General features: G+C 44.0%; 1 protein-coding gene across 1 annotated transcript; it reads left to right on the forward strand.

Moving 5' to 3' along the window:
• Positions 1–3,704: 3,704 nt before the first annotated feature.
• On the forward strand, positions 3,705–27,674 carry LOC309655880 (NBPF family member NBPF4-like; the record flags this gene model as incomplete). The annotated part of the gene is made up of 8 exons (XM_082451763.1): positions 3,705–3,762; positions 17,482–17,533; positions 18,323–18,501; positions 19,536–19,587; positions 20,901–21,194; positions 21,372–21,450; positions 23,713–24,025; positions 26,063–27,674. The coding sequence occupies 8 exons, from the start codon at positions 3,705–3,707 to the stop codon at positions 26,257–26,259; spliced, it is 1,224 nt and encodes a 407-aa protein (XP_082307889.1). The 3' UTR covers positions 26,260–27,674.

The following is a 27,674-nucleotide window of genomic DNA, read 5'->3' on the forward strand; positions in this document are numbered from 1 at the left end:
CTATTCCAGTTTATTCCCATTTTATTCAGGATTTCTCGCTTCTAAGTCTCCATTGGACACGAAAAGGCACTATTAGGCTAAGATTTGAACCTGGGCTCCAGGAAATCTCATCCTTTCATCCCAAGCTCAGCCAGAAAGAGGAGCCCGGGCTGCGGATTCCGGCGTCTGAGGAGAGCAGGGATCCCTGACCCACCTCCACCCAGGCCTTTGAGACACGTGCAGATCTTATAGTCAAGGCTAGACTATAGTGAATATGCCTTGTTTGGTTTGATTTGAGTTGGGAACCACATTCATTTTTTTTAATCATTATAAAGTTAATTTTTAAAAGGTCGCCTCTAGACATTGAAAACACAATGTAACAAATGAACCCAGCCAAATGCTCCCAGACAGAGGAGAAGGTTGTTCTTGGAGCCGCAGGCGCTCTCCTCAGGGTGGGCGGCACCGGGAGCGTCAGCGAGGGCGCAGCTGGAGGGAATGCTGACTCCAGGCCTTGGGGGTCTCGGGCGGAGTCTGGGCGTCCTCAGAACGTGGAGTCCTCCGGTGAGCTGTGCGCCTCGCCACCTCGCCCGCCTGCTCTGTGGCCAGTAGGGGGCAAGGCACCAAGTCCAAAAGGTAGAACCATACGGTGTTGCCGGTGGTGATCAGGCACGGGAAGCCCGTTTTGTTAGGATTCGAATTCAGACCCAAGCAGCCAGGCTCCCATCACCGCACCAATCACACCACGACCACTGTGCTCCACCGGGGACCTACGGAGCTGTGGTCGGATCCACGTTAGCGCAACCGTCTTTCTCCTTTGCAGCTTTCCTCCTTCACGCCTCTCAGACCCGACACCTGAGCCCACAGGCTGAGGCCGCCGCACCGTCTCGGGTGGGGAGTTCAGAGCCGGTCGTGGTGGTGCCCTCCTGGCCCTTCTAGGACTTTTATCTGGTTCTAAATCAGCTGCTGGAAGAAAGGTTTTGAAGAACACCTGACCTGAAAAAGCCTAGGTTCCTCGAGGACTAAAACCTTACAGGTGGCATAAGAATTCTTGGTCTACCCCCCACCCCTGGCCCCGGCGGCGGAATGCATCCTCCGCGAGGCATATATTGGGCGCCTGCTGGATGCCAGGCCCTACTCCGGGCGAGGGGCTGCCTGGTGAGCAAACTCCGGGTCGTGCCTCGTGGAGCCCTTCTCTGGAGGCGCCCAGAGGGGGCAGAACGGTGGGGACACAGCCGGTTGCTGTCCTTCCCCCGTACGACCACCCGGGCCTGGAGGGGGACTTGCGGTGAGCGCGACGGGTGAGGCCGATCACGAGTGGGAAATGGAGGACTTGAGGCCGAGAGAGGCGGCAGTCGTCTCGTGTAGAGGGGCCGCTTTCGAGGCGGCCAGGAGCAGGCGAGGATGGTCGTGGGCCCGGCCTTGTTTCGTCGGAGCCCCCAGCTCACTCGGGCTCGGTGTCCACGGTCCACGAGACTCAGTGTCTCCGGCGCCGGCGAGGTTGGACAAGATAGAGACATTTGAATCTCCTTTCCGCTGGGGTTGGAGGGGACGGGGAATACATTCTGATTCCAGGATGTTACAAGAAAGCTTCCCAGCGGCTCGTCTCTGTGGCGCAATCGGTTAGCGCGTTCGGCTGTTAACCGAAAGGTTGGTGGTTCGAGCCCACCCAGGGACGAATCTTGGTTCTTGGAATCTGATGGGCGAGGTCTTAACTGTCGCTTTTATGCGTCTGCCCTTTCAGTTCCCCCCCAGCGCCCCTCTCCCGGAATCTCCACCCAGCTGATCTCGGCCTGCTCCCGGTTTTTACCTGGTGCCCCTGGTCTCTCTGCACCACGTGGAGGGCTGCCCTCACTAAGTCATCTGCCTTGTACGTTCCAGGACAACTGCCAGAGGATGAAGGCACACGCACACGGGTGGCGGCAATCCCTTACTCAAGCTGCGACGTCGGAAATCAAGCTCCATGGCACCACCCGCGCGGAGTATCCACCGCCCCATCTTAGGACGCTGCCGTCCTTCCATTTGGGACTGTCGCTTTCTACGTCAAGTGATCTGCAAAGTCAAGGCAATTCCTATTCAAAATTTTTTCTTCTGCGTTTTCGAATTGCTCGCTGTTAATCCCTTTCAGTACGTTTCCTTTACAGACGGTGTAGTTTTCATCTCTTTACGTTACAGTGGGTCTTTTTTTAATGTTTCCCGTGTGTACATTTAACTGTTGGAACTTACGGAATACAGGTGGAATAAATGTTTTAATGTCCTTCTCTGGTGATTATAACATCTGTGTCAGCTCTGGGTGATTTGCAAATGACCGATGTGTCTCTACATGATGGGTCATTCCTCCTGCCTCTTTGGATACCTCAAGATCGCTGATGGAACGCCACGCACTGTGGGATGTTGCCTTGTTGGAGACTGGACAGTTGTGTGTTCCTGTAAACGCTGAACTTCGTTCATGGATGTAGTAAATTACTTAGAGTTTGATCGTTTCTGGTCTTGCTTTTATGATTTGCGAAGTGGTTCCGAGCAGCGCTCAGTCTGGGGCTAACTAGTTTTCGCTACTCAGGCAAGCTATTACCGCGTACTCCAGCCCCTGCCCTCATGAATCACGATTTTTCTTGTTGTTTTTCCTTTTAGTCTATCTGCTTGGGGAAAGCACTATCTGTGTGAGTCTCTTGTCTCGTCAAAGATTTCTCCGGACCTTGGGGAGTTTCCTCCTAGGGCCGCACTGCTCAGTACTGTGCTGCACGATGAACAGAACTCCTGTGCAGTTCTGTTTTACTTTCAGCATCTCTCTCTTCTCTGTGAGTCTGTCCTGTGGACGCTAGTTCCTCCGGCCTCCCTGCACTGTAAAGCTCCGTGTTCTTAACTGAACAAGGTCCACTGGGCTCCTTTTACCCTCGGGTGCGTCGCTTGGAAACTCCCCAGGCAGTAAACTGGACCCATAATTCCGCATCCGTGAAGGATTATTCACTACCGTTTTTCATCAGACGCCCAGTCTTTTTAGTAAATTACTTTCACTGATCTCCTCCTGCGTTGGGTCTCTGTTCCTCCGCGCGGGCTTTCCTCTTATTGCTGTAAGCAGTAGCGGTGGCGGTGGTTATTAGTCATCGCGGTGCTTCTTAACGCAATGGCATGTCTTGCTGCAGAGTAGGTCTTTCCCGCCCTCAGACTACAGTAGCTTCGACACGGGGACTCCTGCAAACTCGCGCCCATGTCCCCTGCGTAGCCTGCTGGATTCTTAATCACTGCACTACCAGGAAAACCCGGAAAGCCAAACACCGGAAATCCTTTGTTCCCCGTTCCCAGGAGTTGTTTGCTGTTCAAAGCCTAACATTAAAAAAAAGAAAATCTGTGGAAATACAAAGTAGTTTTTGCAGAAATTCTTTAAGTACTAAGGCAATTTTTCGAAACTTTCATTTCCAAAGAACCAACCCAATTGCCTGAAAAGTTCATACACGATTCTCCACAGCAAAACAATCAGTACGACTAGCACCCACCACCCCATACAACTGGGATTCTTTTAAGGTATTTTCCAAATCACGAGAAAAAAATTTAACAGGACATATAAGACCCTTACGTTTACCCTTATTTAAAAATCTACACAAACTAATTCTACTGTTCAACAGCAATTGGGGGGGGAAAGCGCGCACGCAGTCCCCCACTACCACAAATTTTGCAGTCGAGTTTCTCCCATTTGGAGAAATCGCAGGCGTCAGCACACCCTCAGTGCAATGGGTGCGCCTCATCCTGGGAAAACCACCTTCATGATCATGGTATCTCCCCTGCCAGGTAAGTATGAACCGCTTTTTCCCCGCCCCCCCGTACAGCCTTAGATTCCTACACTGTACACACACGCTCCCTACCCACCCTCCGCGCCCCCCCACTTCCACGCCTCTCAGCCCCTCCAAACGACTCTTCTAATAAAATCCAAGCAACTTCTTTGGAAAACTTCCATAGCCCGGGAAGTGGCTCGCGGGGAATTGTACCCCTGCGCTGCAAGATTTACATAAGCCAAGCCCCATTCCTGACCTCTAAGGAGGCTCCTCTCCTCCAACCCCCGCCCTGTCCCCGCCCTGCCGAGATGACCAATGGGCGGGCCGGCTGCTGAGGGGGGAAGTGATGTCATCACGCCCGCCCACTTCGGGAGCCCACCAAGCGGCGGTAACTTATCCTTTATCTGAGATACAGCCGGATTTTGCCACTCTCCTCGAATTCTTACCTTTTGTCCTGCGTTACACGCCGGGGAAAGGAATTCTGGGGTCGTGTGTTACGCTGATCCAAAAATTTTTTAAGTAATAAAGAAGTTGTAAAACAATGGATACAAGTATATATTTATGTATGTCTTGTGTATAAACATACAGATTTAGGGTTACATCTCAGAGTGCTACTCGGTGTATTTTCTGTGCACGTCCTTCCTACTTCATTCTCATGGTATCCCAGGGACCATGTTTTTCCTTTCCCCACCATACAGAATACAAGAAATGAAGATTCTGAAAATGAAGCTGATGACCAAGATAAGGGATAGAAAGATGACGTGTTTGCTTGAGGAGTGAGGTTGCTTGGTTGGTTTGTTTTCTCTTACTGGGTGAGACTGGGTTAGACCTGAGGGCGGGGAGCGGGGAGACTGCAGAAAGCAGCCAACTTGTGTTTTCAGACCAGAGAGCAAGGAGTGGAGTAACTTGATCCTTGAGGGTGCCTTTGGCTTAAGGGGGAAGTTGACTCTTCCGGAGAATCTTGGAGCCGACAACAAAGGAACTCAGCACCCAGCCAACTTCCAGGAAGAGGCTTCCTTTCTTCCTCCCTGCTTTCCCCCTTTCCCCTCCTTTCTCTCTCTGCAGCCATCAGAAATAAATTCTGGCTCATTTCATCTCAAATATGCTTTATTCCAGGGATAGTAATAGCTCAGAGAATCTCCAGCAAACTGGAGAACTAGACTGTACAAACAGGGAGGAATAAGAAAGGCCAATGGAAGGGAGCACACAGACCAAATGGGAAGGACACTAGTGCCCCCTGCTGAGTGACAGACCCTGTAGCTTTGCACAGGTGACACTACTGGCCCTGGACACTAGACACCTTCAATGGTTCCATGACTTCTGCTGCACCTGGTCGGTGTTAAACTAAGGATATTGAGGTGGGAGATTCTTCTGTTGCAGGGGACAGAAAAAATTTCCCCAGGGCCTGCTCCTTGTGTCTCTCAACTCCTGTCAAATGCTGGAGTAGTTGTTGCTGATGGGGATTGGCCAGCTCTCGGTAATAGACCCACATCTTAGCCCCTAGGAAAACTAAGAAAGCAAGTACGTGATCCTTAAAAGTTGCAGAATGTGGGAAGTTCCTCATACAAAGGAAGGCGGTTCAGATAGTAGATGGCCTAGATATGGCAAACCCCCCCCCCCCCCGTACCCAGCACCCTGTAGCCAGCCCTGTGGAGAACATTATAAGTCCGGTGCCCAAGCCACTGCAGCCCTGCCTCAAATATACATGCGTGCACAACCCAACCTCAGAGCATACTAGATGTTTATCCCTGAGCACAGGGTGAGGGTTTCAACCTCTTATACAGGGATGGTGGGTACATCATCCAGTATTATTTACATTATCTCCACTGAGAATTGAAAAGTTTGAAAGTTCGTATTTCTGGGGTAGAGTAATTGGTCTAAAGCCATGGTAAGAAATAGCCACCAAAACTGGTTCTAAATCCTCTCTATCCACCAATGTCCAATGTAGGAGTTTCCTGTTGCTACTGTAACATATTACCACACAGTGGCTTGTAAAAACATGCATTTATTATCTTATGGTTCTGGAGGTCAGAAGTCCAAGATGCACCTCACTGGGCTAAAATTAATGTGACAGTGGAGTTGAGGTTCTTTCTGGAGGCTCTAAGGGAGAATCTCTTTCTTTGCCTTTTCCAGCCTCTAGAAGATGCTCACATTTTACTCTCAAAGCCCCCTTCCATCTTCAAAGCCAGTCACAGCTGATCAAGTTGTTCTCACAAAATATTATTCTGACACCAACTCTCCTTCCTCCCTCTTTCACTTATATGGACCCTTGTGATTCCATTGGACCCACCAGGATAATCCGCCCCCCCACCCAGATGTCAAGGTCCTTAATTTAATCACACCTGCAAAGTGTCCTTTCCCATGTCAAGTAACATGTTCACAAGTTCCAGGGACCAGGATGTGGACATCTTTGGGGAAACATTATTCTGCCACCACAGCCAGTCTCCTCAGTGAACACATTTCTGCAAACCTGTCAGTGGTGGCCCCTCTCTTCTGAAAGTCAGCCAGGTGAAAGCAACTCAGTCCACTGTCTTTGAGTGTCAGCCAGTCAACAGCTGTGCCCTGTGTTGAGGCATTTGAGTCAGAGAGAGAGAAGGAGAAGGTCTGTGGGGAGAGGAATCTGAGGACCCAGTGCCTGGGAAGTTCCCAGGGACCAGAGCTGAGAGCTGCAAATGCCTTCATGGGAGGAGGAGGCTGGGGAGGGTGTTAGGAATTGAATGTATGTGTCCCACCACCTGCCCCCCAATTCATATCTTGAACCCTAATCCCTGTGGGGCTGTATTTGGAGAAGGGGCCTTTAAAAAAGTAATTAAGATTAAATGAGGTCATAGCCTTGGGACCCTGATCTGATAGGATTAGTGTCCTTACAAGAGGAGATACCAGAGAGCTTGGGCTCCTGCCCTACCCCAGCTCAAGCAAGGAGAAAAGGCCATGTGAGGACCCAGCGAGGCATCTGCTATCTACAAGCCAGGAAGAGAGCTCGCGTCGGAAACTGAATTGGCGAGAACGTCAATCTTGATATTGGACTTCCAGCCTCCAGAATGTGTGAAAACAGATTTATGGTTAAGCCACCCAGTCTATGGTAATTTTTTATGGCAGCCCAAGCTGACTAATACAGGACGTTACTTAGCCATTGGCCCAAGCAGCTTCTCCTACCTGGGCCTTTGTGGGATCTGCCCCAGTTTTGTTCATTCCCTGTAACTAGTACTCACAACCTGTTTTGCCCTTGTTAGGGCTGATCGGTGACTTTAGAATGAAGATTGATCACTTGGTTTAGGATTTCGTAGTGTAATTTACTCCATGTAACAATGACCTGCACCAAGGATCTTTTTAGAGTTTTTTTTTTTTTTAAACAAGTTTGACGTCTTCCCAAATATCAACCTAGCATGACTTGGACAGCTGGACTGAGATTCTGCAGAGTGCCCCCATGACCCCACGTGGCCTGCATTTCCTTTTCTCATGGGAGATTTCCATGCTTTGGACTCTCCAGAACCACAGACCAGGGTTTGGCTGCTGGTGAGGAATCTGTGCCTAGCTCTGGGGAAACCTAGGGAAAAAGGAAAGAATCCCCAGAATCAGGGCACGGGAGGGGGCAGGGGCTGAGAGGCTGTTCTTCTGTGACTAAAGGAGTTTGGAGAATGAGAGAGGAGGCTGGGGTGTGTGTGTGTCCAGCATGAGGTCAGGGGAAGTTCAAGAGAGGGCAGCTGCCATTCTGGGACCAGAGACTAGAACCTCCAAGGCATTCACGCTCTGGTCATCGTCCTCCTTATTCTTCCTCAGCTTCCGCCTTCTCCTTCCTCGCCGTCCTCCCCTATCCTCTCCCCAGGCTTTTTTTGTTCCCACCCCTCCTCCTTGTCCCCGCTCCTCTTGCTCCCATCCTCCCCATCCCTTCCCCCCACAAAGCAGGCCAACATGGGAAGGGGCTGCCCCAGTCCGAGAGGACGATGAGGGAGTATTTTCCACCAGCCTGAGAAACACGAATACATTTCTCTCTGGTCAGAACTTGGTTTGGAGGAGACAGAACAAGATGCTGCCTCAGGAGCTCATCCTCCACAGCCAACCGAGGCAGCACGGGCCTTAGGCCGACCCCGGGGACGTGTGACCAAAAGTCAGGAACCTCTGGACATGGATTGCTGACATCTGGTCCACAAGATTCCAGACAAGTTAATATCTTGGTGCCTGCCTTCTTTACAAGGCAAGTTCCAAGGGAAGGGGCATGGCGTCCCCCACTGGCCGCCTGGTGTTTACGCAAGGGTAGGTCTGAGAAAACCCATCTGTTCCATGGAGACCAGCTGAAAGTTCATAGTCAGAAGTTACTGGGGTCCCAGGCGTACCGACTCCACCACCACCTTCACTTCCTCCACCACAGGCTCTTAGTCTCGGATGAGATTTCCACCATCAAAGTCAACCTGGGGGTGGGGGGAGGGTGGGGAAGCAACATCTGGGAAAAGAAACCTAATCTAAACTGACTACTTCTTGTGCAATAGTACGGTCATCAATGGAGCGTTTCTAGGGTTCTGACTTGACTTTGTCTTGCTTTGCTGTTCTACATTGCACTTTCATATACTGTCTTAATTTTACTAAACGTTGTTGAAAGTAGACAAGTTTTTTTTTTCTTTGTTCCAATATTACTTGGCACCTTAGTTAGTAGTGTTCTCAGCAGCAGAATAATGCCCCCTCTAGGTTGTCCCTGTTGTAATTCCCCAAACCTGTGAATATATTACATCACGTAGAAAAGGAAACTTTGCAGCTGTGATAAGGATAAAGACCTTGAGATGAGGCGATTATCCTGGACTATTCAGATGGGCCCCCTGTAATTACATGGGACCTTAAAATTGGGAAGCAGAAAAGAAGGTCAGGATGATGCAAAGTGAGAAGGATTCTACCTGCTGTTGCTAGTTGTGAAGATGGATAAAGAGGGCACAAGCCAAGGAATGTGGGTGACCTCTAAAACCTTTTCAGAAAAGACAAGGAAACAAATTATCCCCTAGAGCCTCCAGAAGGTAAGGCAGCCCTATTGACCCCTTGATTTTAGTCCAGTGAGACCTTTGTTGGACTCCTAACCTACAGAACTGTAATATAATAAATGTGTGTTCTTTTAAGCCACTAAACTCATAGTCACTTATTACAGCAGACATAGAACACCAATTCAATAAGTGTCTAGCACATTCACCTTAGCAATAATAAGATGGGGGACATAATGAACCCTGTATAAATCTGCAGGTTGTCTGTCTTAGGCTGACAGGTCAAGAGATATTGGTACATGTTTGAAGCATTACATTAGGTATCTTTTTTCCTTTCCATTTTTTCCCCTAAAGAACTCTCACCCTGTTTCCTGTACAGGTGTACCCAAGATGGTTCTCATTGGAATTACAGCAAATTGAAGACATTGGTGATGACACATTTGCTTTTAAGAATGGGTTCTAACATGTAGAGTGAAACAACATAATTTATGGAAAGTTAAATACTGTAGAATCCTCCATTCCAAAGTTACATTTTTTGCAACTTTTTTTTTATTAGGGTGAATAACTACTTTTCAAAGATGAAACACAAGAATGCCTTTTAGGAATTTTCCCTAAAAGTAATTGATCCTGACCAGGTCTGAGATTCACTGGATTCATATGCTGTTGTTTTCATAAATGTTACATCCATAAATGAAGTTCTTAGAAGTAATATTTGAGTTCTCCATTGATTACTGATTACATCATCAATGCTTTCCAGCCCTGGCAGCACAGGGAGGAAGGAAGAATTGCTGGGATGCTTGAATAACCACAGGGCAAGATGTCCTCAAATTTTACTACTTTGTCTTTAAGTAATACTTCATAGTTTGGCTGACTTTTCATCCATTCTGCTAATTCTGCCAGTGAGTTCCTCTGTAGTGACAGCTAAAGGCACTCATGGAAAATACTTAAACAACCAAGTGTAAAAGAAGAAGTCGAGGTCACTTCATCTACTACGAAAGGAGGGCATGTGTCTACCTCAGGCATGATTCTTTTGATGGATCTTTTCGTGATTGATGGTGGTGGTGGTGACAATGGTTGAGTTTTTTGTTCATGTTGTTGCTTAATTTTTCAACCATTACTAGGAAATAATTGTGGCGTGAGTGCTTGATTTTAATTCTGGCAGGCAAAAGAACATAACTAAGGACTTTCCCAAGGAATGCTTTGAGATCTTTATGTCAATTTGTGGTATGACTTATACACTTTTCAATTAAAGATTCTTAAAGGAAAACAAGCTTATTTATAGGTTTGAATCAGTGTTATAGAACAATAAGTTTTAAACTGGAATCTGCAGCCCACCCGCATCAGAAACATGTGGTTTGTGTTTATGTGAAAAATGCAGACTCTAGGGCCCCACGCCAACAAAACCTCTGGGGATTGGAGCCCAGGAGGAGCTTCTGTAATCTCCACAGCTGATTCTGAGGCACTCTAAAAGTAAGAACTGCCCTTTAATATTTTTAGATAGGGGATTGTTACAAAATGACAAGAGGGTAAATCATTCTTTTAAACTTAGACTTCAAGAATTAGACAGTGAGGTGAGCTCTTAGGGACAATTTGTCTTTCCTATTCTTCCCCACTCAGCCTAGGGACTGGTGCAGAAATTAGAAACAAAGTAGGGGAAGAAAATCTTATTTCTTTGTATACATTTTTTTTTGAATTTTACTTTATTTATTTTTTATACAGCAGGTTCTTATTAGTTATCCATTTTATACATATTAGCGTATACATGTCAATCCCAGCCTCCCAATTCATCCCATCACCACCACCACCACATCCCATGGCTTTCCCCCCTTGGTGTCCGTACATTTGTTCTCTGCATCTGCGTCTCAATTTCTGCTCTGCAAAACCGGTTCATCTGTACCATTTTTCTATGTTCCACATAAATGCGGTAATATATGATATTTGTTTTTCTCTTTCTGACTTACTTCACTCTGTATGACAGTCTCTAGATTCATCCACGTCTCTACAAATGACCCAATTTCATTCCTTTTATGGCTAAGCAATATTCCATTCTATATATGTACCACATCTTCTTTATCCATTCGGCTGTCGATGGGCATTTAGGTGGCTTCCATGACCTGGCTATTGTAAATAGTGCAACAATGAACATTGGGGTTCATGTGTTTTTTTGAATTATGGTTTTCTCAGGGTATGTGCCCAGTAGTGGGATTGCTGGGTCATACGGTAATTCTACTTTTAGTTTTCTAAGGAACCTCCATACTGTTCTCCATAGTGGCTGTATCAATTTACATTCCCACCAACAGTGCAAGAGGGTTCCCTTTTCTCCACACCCTCTCCAGCATTTGTTGTTTATAGAAATTCTGATGCTGCCCATTCTAACCGGTGTGAGGTGATACCTCATGGTAGTTTTGATTTGCATTTCTCTAATAATTAGTGATGTTGAGCAGCTTTTCATGTGCTTCTTGGCCATCTGTATGTCTTCTTTGGAGAAATGTCTATTTAGGTCTTCGGCGCATTATTGGATTGGGTTGTTTGTTATTTTAATATTGAGCTACATGAGCTGTTTATATATTTTGGAGATTAATCTTTTGTCCATTGATTCGTTTGAAAATATTTTCTCCCATTCTGAGGGCTGTCTTTTCGTCTTGTTTATGGTTTCCTTTGCTGTGCAAAAGCTTTTAAGTTTCATTAGGTCTCATTTGTTTATTTTTGTTTTTATTTCCATTACTCTAAGAGGTGGATCTAAAAAGATCTTGCTGTGATTTATGTCAAAGAGTGTTCTTCCTATGTTTTCTTCTAAGAGTTTTATAGTGCCCAGTCTTACATTTAGGTCTCTAATCCATTTTGAGTTTATTTTTGTGTATGGTGTTAGGGAGTGTTCTAATTTCATTCTTTTACATGTAGCTGTCCAGTTTTCCCAGCACCACTTATTGAAGAGACTGTCCTTTCTCCATTGTATATCCTTGCCTCCTTTGTCATAGATTAGTTGACCATAGGTGCATGGGTTTATCTCTGGGCTTTCTATCCTGTTTCATTGATCTACATTTCTGTTTTTGTGCCAGTACCATACTGTCTAGATCACTGTAGCTTTGTAGTATAGTCTGAAGTCAGGGAGTCTGATTCCTCCAGCTCTGTTTTTTTCCCTCAAGACTGCTTTGTCTATTCAGGGTCTTCTGTGTCTCCATACATATTCTAAGGTTTTTTTATTCTAGTTCTGTAAAAAATGCCATTGGTGATTTGATAGGGATTGCGTTGAATCTGTAGATTGCTTTAGGTAGTATAGTCATTTTCACAATATTGATTCTTCCAATCCAAGAACACAGTATATCTGTCCATCTGTTTGCTCCACCTTTAATTTCTTTCATCAGTGTATAATAGTTTTCTGCATACAGGTCTTTTGTCTCCCTAGGTAGGTTTATTCTTAGGTATTTCATTCTTTTTGTTGCAATGGTAAATAGGGGTGTTTCCTTAATTTCTCCTTCAGATTTTTCATCATTAGTGTATAGGAATGCAAGAGATTTCTGTGCATTAATTTTGTATCTTGCAACTTTACCAAATTCTTTGATGAGCTCTAGTAGTTTCCTGGTGGCATCTTTAGGATTCTCTATGTATAGTATCATGTCATCTGCAAACACTGACAGTTTTACTTCTTCTTTTCCAATTTGTATTCCTTTTATTTCTTTTTCTTCTCTGATTGCCATGGCTAGGATTTCCAAAACTATGTTGAATAATAGTGGTGAGAGTGGACATCCTTGTCTTGTTCCTGATCTTAGAGGAAATGCTTTCAGTTTTTCACCATTGAGAATGATGTTTGCTGTGGGTTTGTCGCATATGGCCTTTATTATGTTGAGGTAGTTTCTCTCTATGCCTACTTTCTGGAGAGTTTTTATCATAAATGGGTGTTGAATTTTGTCAAAAGCTTTTGCTGCATCTATTGAGATGATCATATGGTTTTTATTCTTCAATTTGTTAATATGGTGTATCACATTGATTGATTTGCGTATATTGAAGAATCCTTTCATCCCTGTGATAAATCCCACTTGATCATAGTGTATGATCCTTTTAATGTGCTGTTGGATTCTGTTTGCTAGTATTTTGTTGAGGATTTTTGCATCTATGTTCATCAGTGATATTGGTCTGTAATTTTCTTTTTTTTGTAGTATCTTTGTTTGGTTTTGGTATCAGGGTGATGGTGGCCTCATACAATGAGTTTGGGAGTGTTCCTTCCTCTGCAATTTTTTGGAAGAGTTTGAGAAGGGTGGATGTTAGCTCTTCTCTAAATGTTTGATAGAATTCACCCGTGAAGCCATCTGGTCCTGAACTTTTGTTTGTTGGAAGATTTTTAATCACAGTTTCAATTTCATTACTTGTGATAGGTCTGTTCATATTTTCTATTTCTTCCTGCTTCAGTCTTGGAAGCTTATACCTTTCTAAGAATTTGTTCATTTCTTCCAGGTTGTCCATTTTATTGGCATAGAGTTGCTTGTGGTAGTCTCTTAGGATGCTTTGTATTTCTGTGGTGTCTGTTGTAACTTCTCCTTTTTCATTTCTAATTTTATTAATATGTGTCCTCTCCCTCTTTTTCTTGATGAGTCTGGCTAATGGTTTATCAATTTTGTTTATCTTCTCAAAGAACCAGCTTTTAGTTTTATTGATCTTTGCTCTTGTTTTCTTTGTTTCTATTTCATTTATTTCTGCTCTGATCTTTATGATTCCTTTCCTTCTGCTAACTTTGGGTTTTGTTTGTTCTTCTTTCTCTAGTTCCTTTAGGTGTAAGGTTAGATTGTTTATTTGAGATTTTTCTTGTTTCTTGAGGTAGGCTTGTATTGCTATATACTTCCCTCTTAGAACTGCTTTCGCTGCATCCTATAGGTTTTGGACCGTCGTGTTTTCATTGTCATTTGTCTCTAAGTATTTTTTGATTTCCTTGTTGATTTCTTCAGTGATCTCTTGGTTATTTAGTAACGTATTGTTTCGCCTCCATGTGTTTGTGTTTTTTCCTTTTTTTTCCCCTGTAATTCATTTCTAATCTCATAGCGTTGTAGTCAGAAAAGATGCTTGATATGATTTCAATTTTCTTAAATTTACTGAGGCTTGATTTGTGACCCAAGATGTGATCTACCCTGGAGAATGTTCTGTGCACACTTGAGAAGAGAGTGTAATCTGCTGTTTTTGAATGGAATGTCCTATAAATATCAATTAAATCTATCTGGTGTATTGTGTCATTTAAAGCTTCTGTTTCCTTATTAATTTTCTGTCTGGATGATCTGTCCATTGGTGTAAGTGAGGTGTTAAAGTCCCCCACTATTACTGTGTTACTGTCAATTTCTTCTTTTATAGCTGTTAGCATTTGCCTTATGTATTCAGGTGCTCCTACGTTGGGTGCATATATATTTACAATTGTTATATCTTCTTCTTAGATTGATCCCTTGATCATCATGTAGTGTCCTTCCTTGTCTCTTGTAACATTCTTTATTTTAAAGTCTATTTTATCTGATATGAGTATTGCTATTCCAGCTTTTTTTGATTTACATTTGCATGGAATATCTTTTTCCATCCCCTCAATTTCAGTCTGTATGTGTCCCTAGGTCTGAAGTGGGTCTCATGTAGACATCATATATATGGGTCTTGTTTCTGTATCCATTCAGTGAGCCTGTGTCTTTCGGTTGGAGCATTTAATCCATTCACGTTTAAGTTAATTATCGATATGTATGTTCCTATTACCATGTTCTTGTTATGGGTTTGTTTTTGCAGGTTCTTTTCTTCTCTTGTGGTTCCCATTTAGAGAAGTTCCTTTAGAATTTGTTGTAGAGCTGGTTTGGTGGTGCTGAATTCCCTTAGCTTTTGCTTGTCTGTAAAGCTTTTGATTTCTCCATCAAATCTGAATGAGATTCTTGCTGGGTAGAGTAATCTTGGTTGTAGTTTCCTCCCTTTCATCACTTTAAATATATCATGCCACTCCCTTCTGGCTTGTAGAGTTTCTGCTGAGAAATCAGCTGTTAACCTTATGGGAGTTCCTTTGTATGTTATTTGTCATTTTTCCTTTGTTGCTTTCAATAATTTTTCTTTATCTTTAATTTTTGTCAATTTGATTACTCTGTGTCTTGGCATGTTTCTCCTTGGGTTTATCCTGCCTGGGACTCTCTATCCTTCCTGGACTTGGGTGACTATTTCCCTTCCCATGTTAGGGAAGTTTTTGACTGTAATCTCTTCAAATATTTTCTCAGGTCCTTTCTCTCTCTCTTCTCCTTCTGGGATCCCCTATAATGTGAATGTTTGTGCATTTAATGTTGTCCCAGAGGTCTCTTAGGCTGTCTTCATTTCTTTTCATTCTTTTCTCTTTATTCTGTTCTGTGGCAGTGAATTCCACCATTCTGTCTTCCAGGTCACTTATCTGTTCTTCTGCCTCAGTTATTCTGCTATTGATTCCTTCTAGTGTATTTTTCATTTCAGTTATTGTATTGTTAATCTCTGGTTTTTGTTCTTTAATTCTTCTAGGTCTTTGTTAAATGTTTCTTGCATCTTCTCAATCTTTTCTTCCATTCTTTTTCCGAGGTCCTGGATCATCTGCACTATCATTATTCTGAATTCTTTTTCTGGAAGCTTGCCTCTCTCCACTTCATTTAGTTGTTTTTCTGGGGTTTTATCCTGCTCCTTCATCTGGGACATAGTCTTCTGCCTTTTCATTTTGTCTGTCTTTCTGTGATTGTGCTTTTCATCCTGAAGGCTGTAAGATTGTTGTTCTCCTTGCTTCTCCTGTCTCCAGAGTCTGCTTTTTTTAGCATGCTTGATTTAGGAGAGAATAAAGGGCTATATAATATGATAAATTCAGATTTTCAAATGGGATAATAATATTGTCCAGTTGAAAGTCTGCATTACGTAAGAGGCACTAATGTTTAAGGTTTTTCATCACCTACACATTCATTTAAAATATAAACCAAAAAATATTACCAGGAGAATATGATTTTATGAAAAAGAATGTCACTGTTAATTTATCATGCCCTTTCCAAAAGGGCTTTGTGCTTCTCACATAAAATTGGGAACATTTATGTTTACATTTAATCTTTCTAACTTGAATTTTCAAAAAATCCTGGGATTTTGAAAATGCAGACTGTATATATTCTTAACATTCTCTTAAGAATGTTGAGATAAAGATTGTTTTCTTCGATTTTCTGTTCCATTTAAAATTTAACTTTTACATCTAGTTGTAGGCAGAAAATAGTAATCACTCTGGGGGTAAACTTGATTTTCTTTATTGAGATGTATCATTTATTTAATGAGTGAATCAGCAAATTAGAAATAGAACACAGTCAAAAATGTCTGAGTTACCAATTTATATTTGTGGGCAAAGTGTATCAAAATTATCTTCTTAATATGATAAATTGTGCTCTATCATTCTGAAAACTCAGGATACAGCTTACTCATATCATTGTGGGTCTTTCAGTATGAAAGATAGATGCTAAAAGTTTTGCGTACAGTAATGCAAATTGGCTACAACAAATAGTATGTTTCAGAGAAAGTTAAACTAGTTTTAGATTAAGGATGCAAAACTAGAGTTTTTTTTTTTTAGGATAAAACTTTGTGTGTTTTACACATTTTTTAATGTTCACAGCTTTTTCTCATAAAAGTGCCAGACATTGTTTTGTGCTTTTAATGGATTTTTATTTATGTATGTTATTTTTGTTATTCTTACTTTGAGTGGAATGTCCATTAATGTAAATTATATTTATTTTTATACATTAATTTTAATTTTCACTAGTTTTGCTTGTAGGCAAAAGGCAAAATAAAGTTTTCATGTTAAGAAAAAAAAAAGAAAAACAAAGACAAAAGTTTTTATAGATTACCACAATGTCATCCTGGAATGTCAATGGAAATAGTGAGTGACATTATACCACCTTTCAGGCACCTAACAGGAAACAGGTAAAAAGGAAGAGGACAGTCAGCTCACTGTATACAATGGTATATAATGTACATATCTATCAAGTTGGTTGATCACAAACCAGTGAGAATAAATCTTTTTTTTTTTTTTAATTTATTTTTGGCTGTGTTGGGTCTTCGTTGCTCCGCACGGGCTTTCTTCCGTGCATTGCTGCAAGTGGGGGCTACTCTTCCTTACAGCATGTGGGCTTCTCATTGCGGTGGCTTCTCTTGCTGCGGAGCACGGGCTCTAGGTGCACGGGCTTCAGTAGCTGTGGTGCACGGGCTCAGTAGTTGTGGCTTGTGGGCTCTAGAGTGCAGGCTCAGTAGTTGTGGTGCAGGGGCTTAGTTGCTCCATGGAATGTGGGATCTTCCCGGACCAGGGCTCGAACCCATGTCCCCTGCATTGGCAGGCAGATTCTTAACCACTCTGCCACAAGGAAAGTCCCTGAAGATTCTTTTGACTTGATGGTGTGTAGATTCCACTCCCATCTAATCTCAATGTATAATTCATCTAACCCATTAATAAACAGCATTTCAGATGGAAAAGCCTGACTATTAAACAACTCTCTAGGATGGTAGCTAGGTATTTCCCCAGGATCTGTGGGAAAAAGGATTTGTTTAGCCATTTGCACAGACTCAGGACATAGGATACTCTGAAGATGACCTGTCATATCAAGGAAATTTGTCCAATGGCTCAAGAAGGAAACCCAGTGCCTTCTTATGAGGCTCTGTCTGGGGCCTCCTGGACTATTTCTCTCACAATAGCCTGTTATCACACTATGAAGACTGGAACAGGATTGGGCATTTGTGAAGGGGTTTTGCCTGATGTAATTGTCCTGTTAATTTATTTGTAGAGAACCAAACTGATCACAGTGACCTGAAAGGACCAGAGGCTATTGCCACAAGGTAATTTTAATATTTGTGGGCCGTTAATACAGTGATGACATCTGCAGATCTCTGGTCCAGGGAAAAGCAGAAAGTGTTGAATATATTGTATCATCAATTTTCCCAACCACGAATTATCCTTTTTTGTAATGTTTTCTGCTTTCATTGTGGTACTTATATTGTTTCCCATTTCTTATTAACTTCTCAAGTTTATAACCCAAGCCAGTTGACCCAGGTGAACTAAGTCAGAGTGATTTTTTGCACTCACTTGTTATCTCCAGTGTGGTTTATAGAGTGATATGCATACCTGTCTTTTGCCTGTTTGGCGTTAGCATGTTGGCATGTATGTCATAGCAAGAAATGTAAATAGACCATAATATTATTATACTATGCCACAGTATTTAGAGAGGCCTCGATGGCATGAGATTTCTGGGACACCAGATGCCCCAAAACCTGTATGCACTTGTCCGTTTCATGTGACACTCAATGCAATGTAAATGAAAGGATGAAAGCCACTGTTACGTGACTCTATATGTTGTGAGTCATGACTGTACCATCCAGAGATAATTCAGTCTCTTTCTTCGTCAGCTTGTTATTTGGCCAGAGCACTGAGCGCCTAGTGTCCTTTCTATCTCCTGGCCCTGTGAAAAAGCACACTCTGTCCCACACACAAAAGGGAGTTTTTCCCTCTTTAAAGGATCAGGCCCTTGGCTTGCTTCACCACTCCCTTAAACATGCCATTAGAACTAGATAGGACTCTAAGATTGCTGGTCCCTCTTGGGTTAATCTTCAGTCCTGCCTCCCCACCAGGCTCAGCAGGGAGCTGCCACAGATGGTAGAGAATGGTGTCCCATGGGACTCACTGCTGGATGAATACTATTTGATTTACTCAGTTCTTCCTGGTCTGTCAGACTCCTTCTGGCCTTATACAAGTGCTGCCTTCATCTCATTTGAGGAAGTGGATGTCTCTTATGCTCAGGATGTAACCAGTGAGTATTCTTTATCAATGTGATAAAACTCCAACTGGACTCCCAGGTAGACTCTGTATTCTTTGTATCCCACCCCTCAGGCAGTGCTGAGATTTGTCATACCTGTGTAGAAGCTCTGTAGACATAGTGATTAAAATCAGGCTCTATCATAGAGTTTTAAGCACAGACATCGGGTGGGTCAGGGAGCTGTGCTCTCTTCTTCATCCAGGCCAAGCCTATGGGTCAGGCCCCAAGTTAGATAATGGATCCAAGGCAGGTGTGACAAACTCACTCACTTGCAGCTGTACAAGTGCACAGAGATGACTGTCTTTTTTCCTGATTCCTATGAAATGTCTCTTCTTACATACAAGCCTGCCATTTTCATACCCAAAGAATGTCCCTTAAATTTCTGTGCCTTTCCAGAGATGTTGACAGCCTTAACTCCATTTTTGGATTTGTTGTTTCCCTGGTGTCACTGCTGTCATCCCCAGTGTCTGTCTCCTCTAAGTTGGCTGTCTTAGTGAAGCAGCCATCTGAACACCAGGACACGAAGACCTCTACCATCACCTTGCTTGTATATTTCCATGAACCAAGGCAGAGCCCTGGCATTTCCCTACCCATGAATGGCCTAAGATTCAGTGTAGCAACAAACGTTCATTTTGATTCAAGGTTTTGTAGATTCCATCCATCATTCTGCTAAACCAGCCAGCATATTATGAGAAAAGCCTGAATATTACAGTATTCTGTTAGAATGCAGGTGAGCTACTCCCCAGAATCTGTGGGGAAAAGATGTGTTTAACTTTTTACTCAGACTTGGAAGAGGATACTGTGGTGAGGATCTACCAGGTCAGGGAGATTTTGGCTGATGGCTCAGGAAAGCAAACCAAGGCAGGTACACAAGACACAACCTGAGGCCTCCTGGAATATTCTTCTTAAAATATCCTATCGTCCCACTGGTGATGTTTTTGTCCCCATGGTAGTATTGGATACTGGATTATTATCATACACAGGATGATCTGCTTAATGTTTCTGGCCCTGTCTGAACTTATCCGTAGGAAGTCATACTGTTCTTGAGGAAGAGGAAGATCAAGACCTTATCTGTTCTAGGTAACTATGATGAAACATGCGTCTTAATTCAGTGGTGACTTCTGGTCATCTCAGATGCAGGGAAATCAGAAAGTGCTGAATATGCCTATTTCTTCCATTCTGACAACCACAAAGTGTCCCTTTTAATAATGTTGTCTGTTTTCACTGTGGTACTTATATAGACCCCTTTATGAATCCCTCTCAATTATAGTAACCTACAGTCAGTTGATGCAGGGGTACTAATCAGTCACCCAATTTCTTGCAGTCTCCTGTTCTCTCCTTTTTATTAAAACCAGCGTGAGATGCAAATCTGCCTCTGCCTGTTTGGCCTTACCACACTGGCAGGTATTTGATGGCAAGGAAAGTAACGAGAAAAAAAATTCGTGTCACATCTCAGTATTAGAGAAATTGGCCTTGAAGACACAGGATTTCTAGGAGCCCATTATGCTGCCAGAGCCTGTGTTCACTTGGCTGCTACATGAAAATTTCACCAAAAACTTATGCTATAGTTGAAGCTGCCTTTATGGTTTCTGAAGGCGTGTGTGATGTGACTGCTGTGTACTGGGGTACTTCAGTCTCCCTCCTCCTGGGCTCGTTTCTGATCAGTGCTCAGAGCACCTCATGCTCACTTTCTCCCCCTCCCTCTCTCTCCCTTTCCCCAGATAGGAGAGGATTGTTATACCTCCCTTTATGGGGACTTCCCATTTGTTTTCTGTGACTGTTAGGCAGCTAGCTAGAGATGAGCAGCAAGGGAAGGTGGAGGTGGAGACTCGGGATATGTGAGCCAAACAGGGCCTGAGGGGCAGGCTGCGGTCAGCACATCCTGAAGCAGCAGGAAGCACCTGGCCGAAGGGGAATTCCCCGAGGCACGCAGGCGCAGTTTGAGCCAAGCGATAACCGGAGATAACCCCAACCTCATTATGTCATCACTATAATAGAATTTACATGTGGCTTCACCCCACCCCCCACCCCATGGGCTTTTCTTAGCGAATTTTGGGTAAAAACATGGAATTTGGGGTAAAAGCATGCGCAGTAAAACCCGTCACTCACTTGACGAGACCTTGTCACTTGATCTTAACCCAACCCCTACCCTTAGGTTCAAAGCACTTATAAACACCCCGCGCCCGTATAGCTGGGCTGGTTTCACTTCGCAGAAGCCAGTCCGCTCTCTGAGAGTGTGTCTATGCTTTAAGTAAACTTTGCTTTGAGCTTACACCCGAAGTGTTAGTTTGCAATTCTTTGCTTACCATTACAAGGACCGAGGTGGCTGGTCCAGATTCGTCCGTTGACCTCCTCGGTTGAAACTCTCCAACACAACGCACACCAAACCCATAACATGACCGGTCCCTTAACCCTCCCATCAAAACCCGCCAGGACTCTGTGTTCACGAATATTTGCTGTTTAATCATCAGTCCTCCCGACCCCACAAATCTCAGTATGGAGCTGCTGGTGATAGAAGAGAATGAAGTCCAGCAGGACTCACTGGATGAATGTGATTTGGCTGGTTCTATTGGCCATCATCTGTCAGACTCCTGTACGCCTTACAGAAGTGCCTCATTCCAGTCGGATAAAAGGGAGGTCTCCTCAGTTCTATCCGTAAATGGTGAGTACTCCCATTATAAAGAGCAGTAAGATCCTAGTAGGTCACGAGGTAGCATCTATATTCTTTGTATCCAACAACCAGTACAGGCTATGAACGGCATCCCTGTAAACAGGTCCTCAGACTCATGTTGATTTGAATTACGTTCTTGGATTTAATTTTTAAAAGGCATCCATCATGTGCCTTTTCATTCTTCTTGTCCCAGGCTGCCCTCTGTCACCTGGACCCCCCTCACCAGTGCAGGCATTCGGTATCAAGTCAGGCTAGAGAGGGGAAGTGGAGGGGTAAGGGCAGGATCTCGGCTGCCACGGTCTCACCTGCAGGAATTTGTGTAACAGACCTCTTTTTTTCAAGATAAGGATCCTCATACTCATGAAATTATGTTGCTAATTTTATTTCTTGAAGAGTTTCTTACAAAGTTTCTGGCTTTCCACACGTTTGCAGTCTGCTCCATATTTGCAGTGTCTGTTATATTGTTCCCCAGCTCCAGGCTTTTTCCCTGGGCTGCGTACCTCCCTCTGAAGCATTTACATACCAGATCTTGAATATGAAATCCTGTCCATGCCCTGTGATTTCCGGGAAGCCAAAGATCTGGCTCTGGTGTCCCATCCTTCAGAAATAGCCATGGTTCTCCTCCTTTGTGTAGCAACGACGAGCCTTCCATGTGTGGGTTATAGTTTCAATCGTGTGTGTAGTCTCAGTGGTATAATCTCATGGAAACTATCTGCAACCTGTACACCTGATGGGGGTATTGGCCTAATTTATGAGCAAGATCCCCTTGGGCAGCAGTTCATAGGGCGTGTAGATTAAAACCTGGTTTGCCTTACTTCTCGGGCTATTTTTTTGACTTTTCTTCTATATGAGAAGCATTTGGATTGTTAGAAGCTTTACTCATAAAATCATCTTGAAAAAGTAGAAGAAACCCCATTATGTATCGGACTATATCTGTCTTCTTGTATAATTAAATTGGCCATGAAAAATCGTTCTTGTTCAGTGTGTGCCTTTTCACATTGGGATCATCCTCTTTCCTGTTTCCCGTTCCTCCCTGAGGTAGAGAGAAGCAAAGGCTTTCTCAGGATTATAGTAGTTCACAAACCAGAAATGGAACACATGGTTATTGTGCGCCTGTTGTATACCATGCACCTGACTAAGCAAGCTCCACGTGAGCCATAACCCATTCAGTCCTCGTGGGACACTCTCATGTAGGTGTGGTATCTCATGGTAGAGCCGAGGGCACTGAGGCTCAGCAAGGTCCCTTCACTTGCCCAAGACTCCCGGCCACTGGGATGTGGGACATTGGCCACTCCTTGGCCTGACTCCCTGGCTCAGGCTCTGTGCGCTCCTCTCAGCAGTCGGACCCGTCAGCGACTAAGAGAGGATGTTGCTCACCTTTTCCTTTTTGCCCTGAACCGAATGATTTGACACTATCTGAATCTTAAACACAAAGTTGCCAGACTGACGCAGAGAACTCCTGTGGTCCCTGGCTCAGATCTGCCAGCTCCTAATCCATCAGTGCACTTTGTCCCGTGAGCAGAGCCGGCTGCTCATCCAGCCCCTCCAGGCGAAGCCACAGCTCCATGAGGCTCTCCGTGGAAAATCAGCCAGGGGAGAGAGGTCCATGTCTCTCAGCACCTCCTGCCCCCAGAATTATCTGCTCTCACTCAGGGTCCAGGGAGGCCTTGAATTTGGCTGTGCTGGTGCCCTTTAAAAGCTGCAGAGCTCTGTCTCAGAAACACCAACAGCTGGGTCTGAGTTTCCATGAGGAGGAGAAGAAATTCTCCGACACACGTCTCAGAAGTGAGATGTGTGTGATATGGCACAGCCCTGCCAGGCCATCATTCAGAATGGGCCAGGAAAAGCCAAATTCCCCCCCCCCACACAGATGGGCTGAGAGGAATGAATGGAACATGTAAATAATACACAGATCCACCTGTGTCTGGGTTCTGATGGTAACCTGAGGACAGTGTGGCTAGCTGATTCTGTAATACTTCTGTACCTAAGCTTCCAATGAGGGATTCAGGCCTCTACTACACTACTTCTATCTGCTAATACCATCCATCCCCACTCTGCCCCATGTGGCAATAGAATATACACATGTATGTGTGAGTGGAAAGGTAGACAAAAATTAAACGTAAGGAAGTTCGAAAGGTTCCAGAACTGTGAAACATTCTATTAACTTGGTCCATATACTGTAGATTCTCAATTCCTTTTTCTAGTGGTACCTGAAGTCTTTAGGCCATACTTCTTCCCCTGTTCTTTTATTCTTGTGGGTAGATATCAACAACTCTTTCTCCCCCATGCCTTGAGGCCTGTTTAGAGCCTTCTCTCTAGGCTACAGGACTAAGGCTAATAGCTGAATAATAGGCGTGACCTCATATGCCATCCAAAGCCCTCTAGATTCACGTGGGTGAATTTTCATTTCAAGGATGTTGCAGCCTAGCACCTGCCATCTCAGCATGCCCAGGCACAGCCATAAAAATGACATCTCCTTCATGTACATGATGTCTGCCTTTATTGTCTGGGTTATTGGGTGGTTTCACTCATAGGCAGGGACATCAGAAATGGGTGTTCTGGGAGGGATTAGCACAGGAAAACTTGGATTGGTCCTACTGAACCCTCTTTTCCTTTCAGGTGACACCTGGGAGGACTGTCACCAAAGGTCTTTGAGTTTCCAAGGCCCAGGGGTACAAACTTCACAAGCACAGCTGCAGAAAAGCACCCACATGACCAATTATCTGCAACTGCAGCTGGACCAGCATTTCAACTGTGGGCACAGCAAAGCCACGCTCCGTCTTTCCTCCACCATCTGGGGCTTTACTGCCAGCCCCGATTCTGGAAGCAAAGGACCACTCTTCCTAGGTAAAAAATAAAAGGGGATTAGGAAGCTCTAGTTGTCTCAGGGTTGAGGGTGGAGGAGGCAATGGGGCCTCTCCCACGGCCGCTGTAGGTCCGGTTGAAATCTGTTATGCTCTAACAGAGTGAGGTGAGCAAGAGCCTGGGATTTAGGACCAGCTCTGCCTCAGGCCCTGGGTTTGCAAACTCCTGATTGTTTAACTGGGCCACGTTATTTATCTCCTTAGGTATTCACATCTCACGTCCCTCATCTGAACTCTTGAAAAATTATATCCCCATTCCATGGTTGTTAGGAATATTAAGCAACATGATGTCCAGAATGCCTGATCAGTAAAAATGGTTTGATAACAACTATGAATATATAACATCTAACCATTGTGTCTTTCTGGTGCTTTAACACTTACAAAATGATTGCACATGAGTTATTTCCTCTGAGGTAGAGCACTTTTTTGATCCCCACTTTCTCTGGGACCCGTCTTCCCTGACTTCCTCAGAAAGGCAGGTTGGCCAGTATTTTCCTCTCCTTTCAACATCCACCCTCAAGTCAATTTTCCCCTGCTAGGTGCTCTCAGTAACAGTGTATTAGTAACATTCTGTAGCAATGTAAACCCTGGCCACACAACTCAGCCTCCAGTTTAGTTTTCATATCCAGGTTATTTTCCTTTTTTCCCCTCTTTTTAAAATAAAGGGCCACCCTCACCCATGAGGTGTACTGATCTGTCTATTTTAGGACACTCCATTTAATTCATCATCTTCACTCATCTCCATGGCCATGTCCTCAGTTTTCTTCTCCTTGGGATCCACCTCTGCTCAGATTTTCTTAAAAGCGCTTTCAAACCCTCACATCCATTTCTTCTGGGACGTGTTCATCCTTACCCTCCACCTCTCTCCACATCTGCACTGGAGCCAGGGGCTGGCTGGTGCTCATCGCTCAGGCGATGACCTCATCTGAGAAATGAGGAGAGACCCACGTCCTCAGGTGGAGGTGAGATAAGAAGGAGCGCCCCTGTGGCACCATGGAGAGTCTCACAGAAAGTGCTCAGGGAATGAAGGGAATGTAGGGGATGCGTAGCCCTGACAAGAGCCATTAGGGCTTGTGGTATTTAGTTGTCTTCTCTTCCCTCTAGTCTCTCCTCTTCTTGTCCTTGGCTTCCCACATTACCAGCCAAGACCTAACCCCACTGGCTCAGTCACTCTGTCTCCCGCTCACTTTCCACGGAGGCCTGAGATGAATCCAGGCTTCACAGAAGATTTTGCAGCAAAGGATAATGTTAATGCCCTTTATTTTCACACTCCTCCACCCAGTGATTCCTGCCCCCCATATCTAATAGCTCCTGTCACCCACCAGAGCTTCTGTCTCATTCTTCTTGGTTTTCTTTTTTCTTTTCCAAATTCAGCTCATCAGAAGGATATTAGAATGGTCCATTCAGTATCTCAACACCCTCATGCATTTGTTCCATTATACACACACACACACACACACACACACACACACACTTGTGTTGTTGCATTTTTATCATATCTTCCATGCCTTATTTAGATTGAGTATGTATACGTATTATACATAGTATGGATACATATATATGTGAAATATATATTGACGCACATTTGAAAATTTTTCTAGTTTTAGACCTCCCCAGTTCTTTTCTATCCTGAGGTTTTCCTTCAATTTTGACTTTGCTTGATCTCTACAATCTCTTCCCTCCCGGCAGTATAGCCTATGTCCAGCATGATTTTCTTGCCTTTGTCTTTTCTACCTAGGAAACTTTTTTTTAATCAGTTTTATTTTTCTTGACTTTTTCCTTTGGCATTTGGGAACATGTTTGCCCCGTGGCAATCTTACCAGTACTGGGTAGTGTTAGGAATATCAACAAAAAGCAAATATAAAAATGTCTCCATTGGTTTCCACTCACCATAGACTTTCAGATGGCCTTTCTTGTTCCTGGACACTTTCCTTACTTGATGTCCCTCCTGAGTGGGGGAGTAAGTCATAGTTAGATCATGCATAACAACGGATCCTGTTGGCTGTGGCTTTATCTTCAGAGCTGGGTTTGGATGCTTCCATTGGAATGAAGAACCCTCCCAAGCTGAAGGGTGAGGTCTTAGCTGCCAGCAAGCATGAGTGTCTGGTCTATAGCAAGATTAATGCCTTAAGTGTCCTGAAACAGAAGATTATCCGAAGAAAACTGCTGTTCAGCAAGTGGAGACTAGCATGCCAATTCCCTGGCCTTCAAGCTTAGGGTACAGAGATAATCACATCTGAGGCTCTTACGTGTACTTCTTCCTTATACTCTTTACCTAAGATTATAGCTCAGTCTCCCACTATTTTTTCTCTTCCTCGTTTGTTCACTCAACAACTGATGCTACCTCGTCTTGTCTTTCCTCTCTTTTCCATGGGGGCTGCCACCCTGCCATGGCCCTTCCATCTCCATCTCCTGTTTGCACTCTGAACTCTGTTGAGTTCCTATAGCTGCTGTCCTAATAGTCCCTCTGACCTTTCCTTTTAGCCACAGGGAAGCCCAAATCCATGGTCCTCCTCATCAGAAGAGCATCATTTAGGCCACTGAACACATAGTACTTCGCCTGATATCACACACTTTCTTGGTTTCTTTGCCTTATTCTCCCTTCCCTGTTCCCAAACTCCACTGCCTGTTTCTTCCAGGATCATGTGTTAATGAATCACTTGCATGTTGGGTTGGCTTTTGGAGAACCTTATCTAGGAAAACCCTTAACCCTCAACCTCTGCACATGAATAAGAAGAACTGAAACTGAGGAAAAAGAGCACTGAGTATAAAAACTAAGTAAGAACCTGGGTCATAGGTAGGAGTGCTGGACTGGCCTGGAGTCAGGTTCCCCTCAGCCCCAGGTGGGCAGTTCTGTGCTAATGTGCATGGGGCTTCCAGGGACTGACGAGCTGGCAGTAGGTGGAGGACAGTAGATGGCACCCTAAAGGGACGTTGGCCAAAAGGAGATCCAGAGGCCAGGTTTTCAATATGCATAAGAGCATGAAGTGCATAGGCATTCAGACCTCTCCCCTTTCTTAAAATTACTCCTTCTACATGTTCAGTAAGAATCCAGAAGAAATGAACTGAGTTGGAATCTGAGGCCAAGGAATGTAGGCGAGCATTGTAGTGAATTAACTTTGGGCCAGATTTATGAAGACCCAGGGAGATACACAAGAATACAAGATGATCATTGCTTCAGACAAATCTAATTGAGAAGGCAAGTTATTTATATGAGAGTGTCAGAGAAAGACCGAAAAATCTTTAGGGCCAGTGGGAAAGAAGTCCATGCTGGAGTAGATGGAGAGAAGAAAAAGAATGGTGTGAAATAGTGTAGGTCTAATGAGTAGTTCTAAATCATGCTATTATAAAATAAAAACTGGGTGAGTTTTGATCTACCATGAATGCCTTAACCCAATCCATTGAAATTCTGATTCTAAAGTTCTGCAGTGAGGTTTGGGTATCAGTATTTTTAAAAGCTCTGCTAATATGCATCTAGGGATTAGAAGGACTGTGGATCTGGTAGGATATCAGTAACCAGTATGGCAGTGTCCATTGTGTGGCTACTTCATAGAAAAGCTGAATATCAGCCATTAAGGGAATTAGCATTCTTCTCTCAACAGAACTATTTGTACAGCTCAGAGAAGAGAAAA

The sequence above is a fragment of the Balaenoptera physalus genome (genome assembly GCF_965194825.1).
Source record: "Balaenoptera physalus genome assembly, chromosome: 1".
NCBI lineage: Eukaryota > Metazoa > Chordata > Mammalia > Artiodactyla > Balaenopteridae > Balaenoptera > Balaenoptera physalus.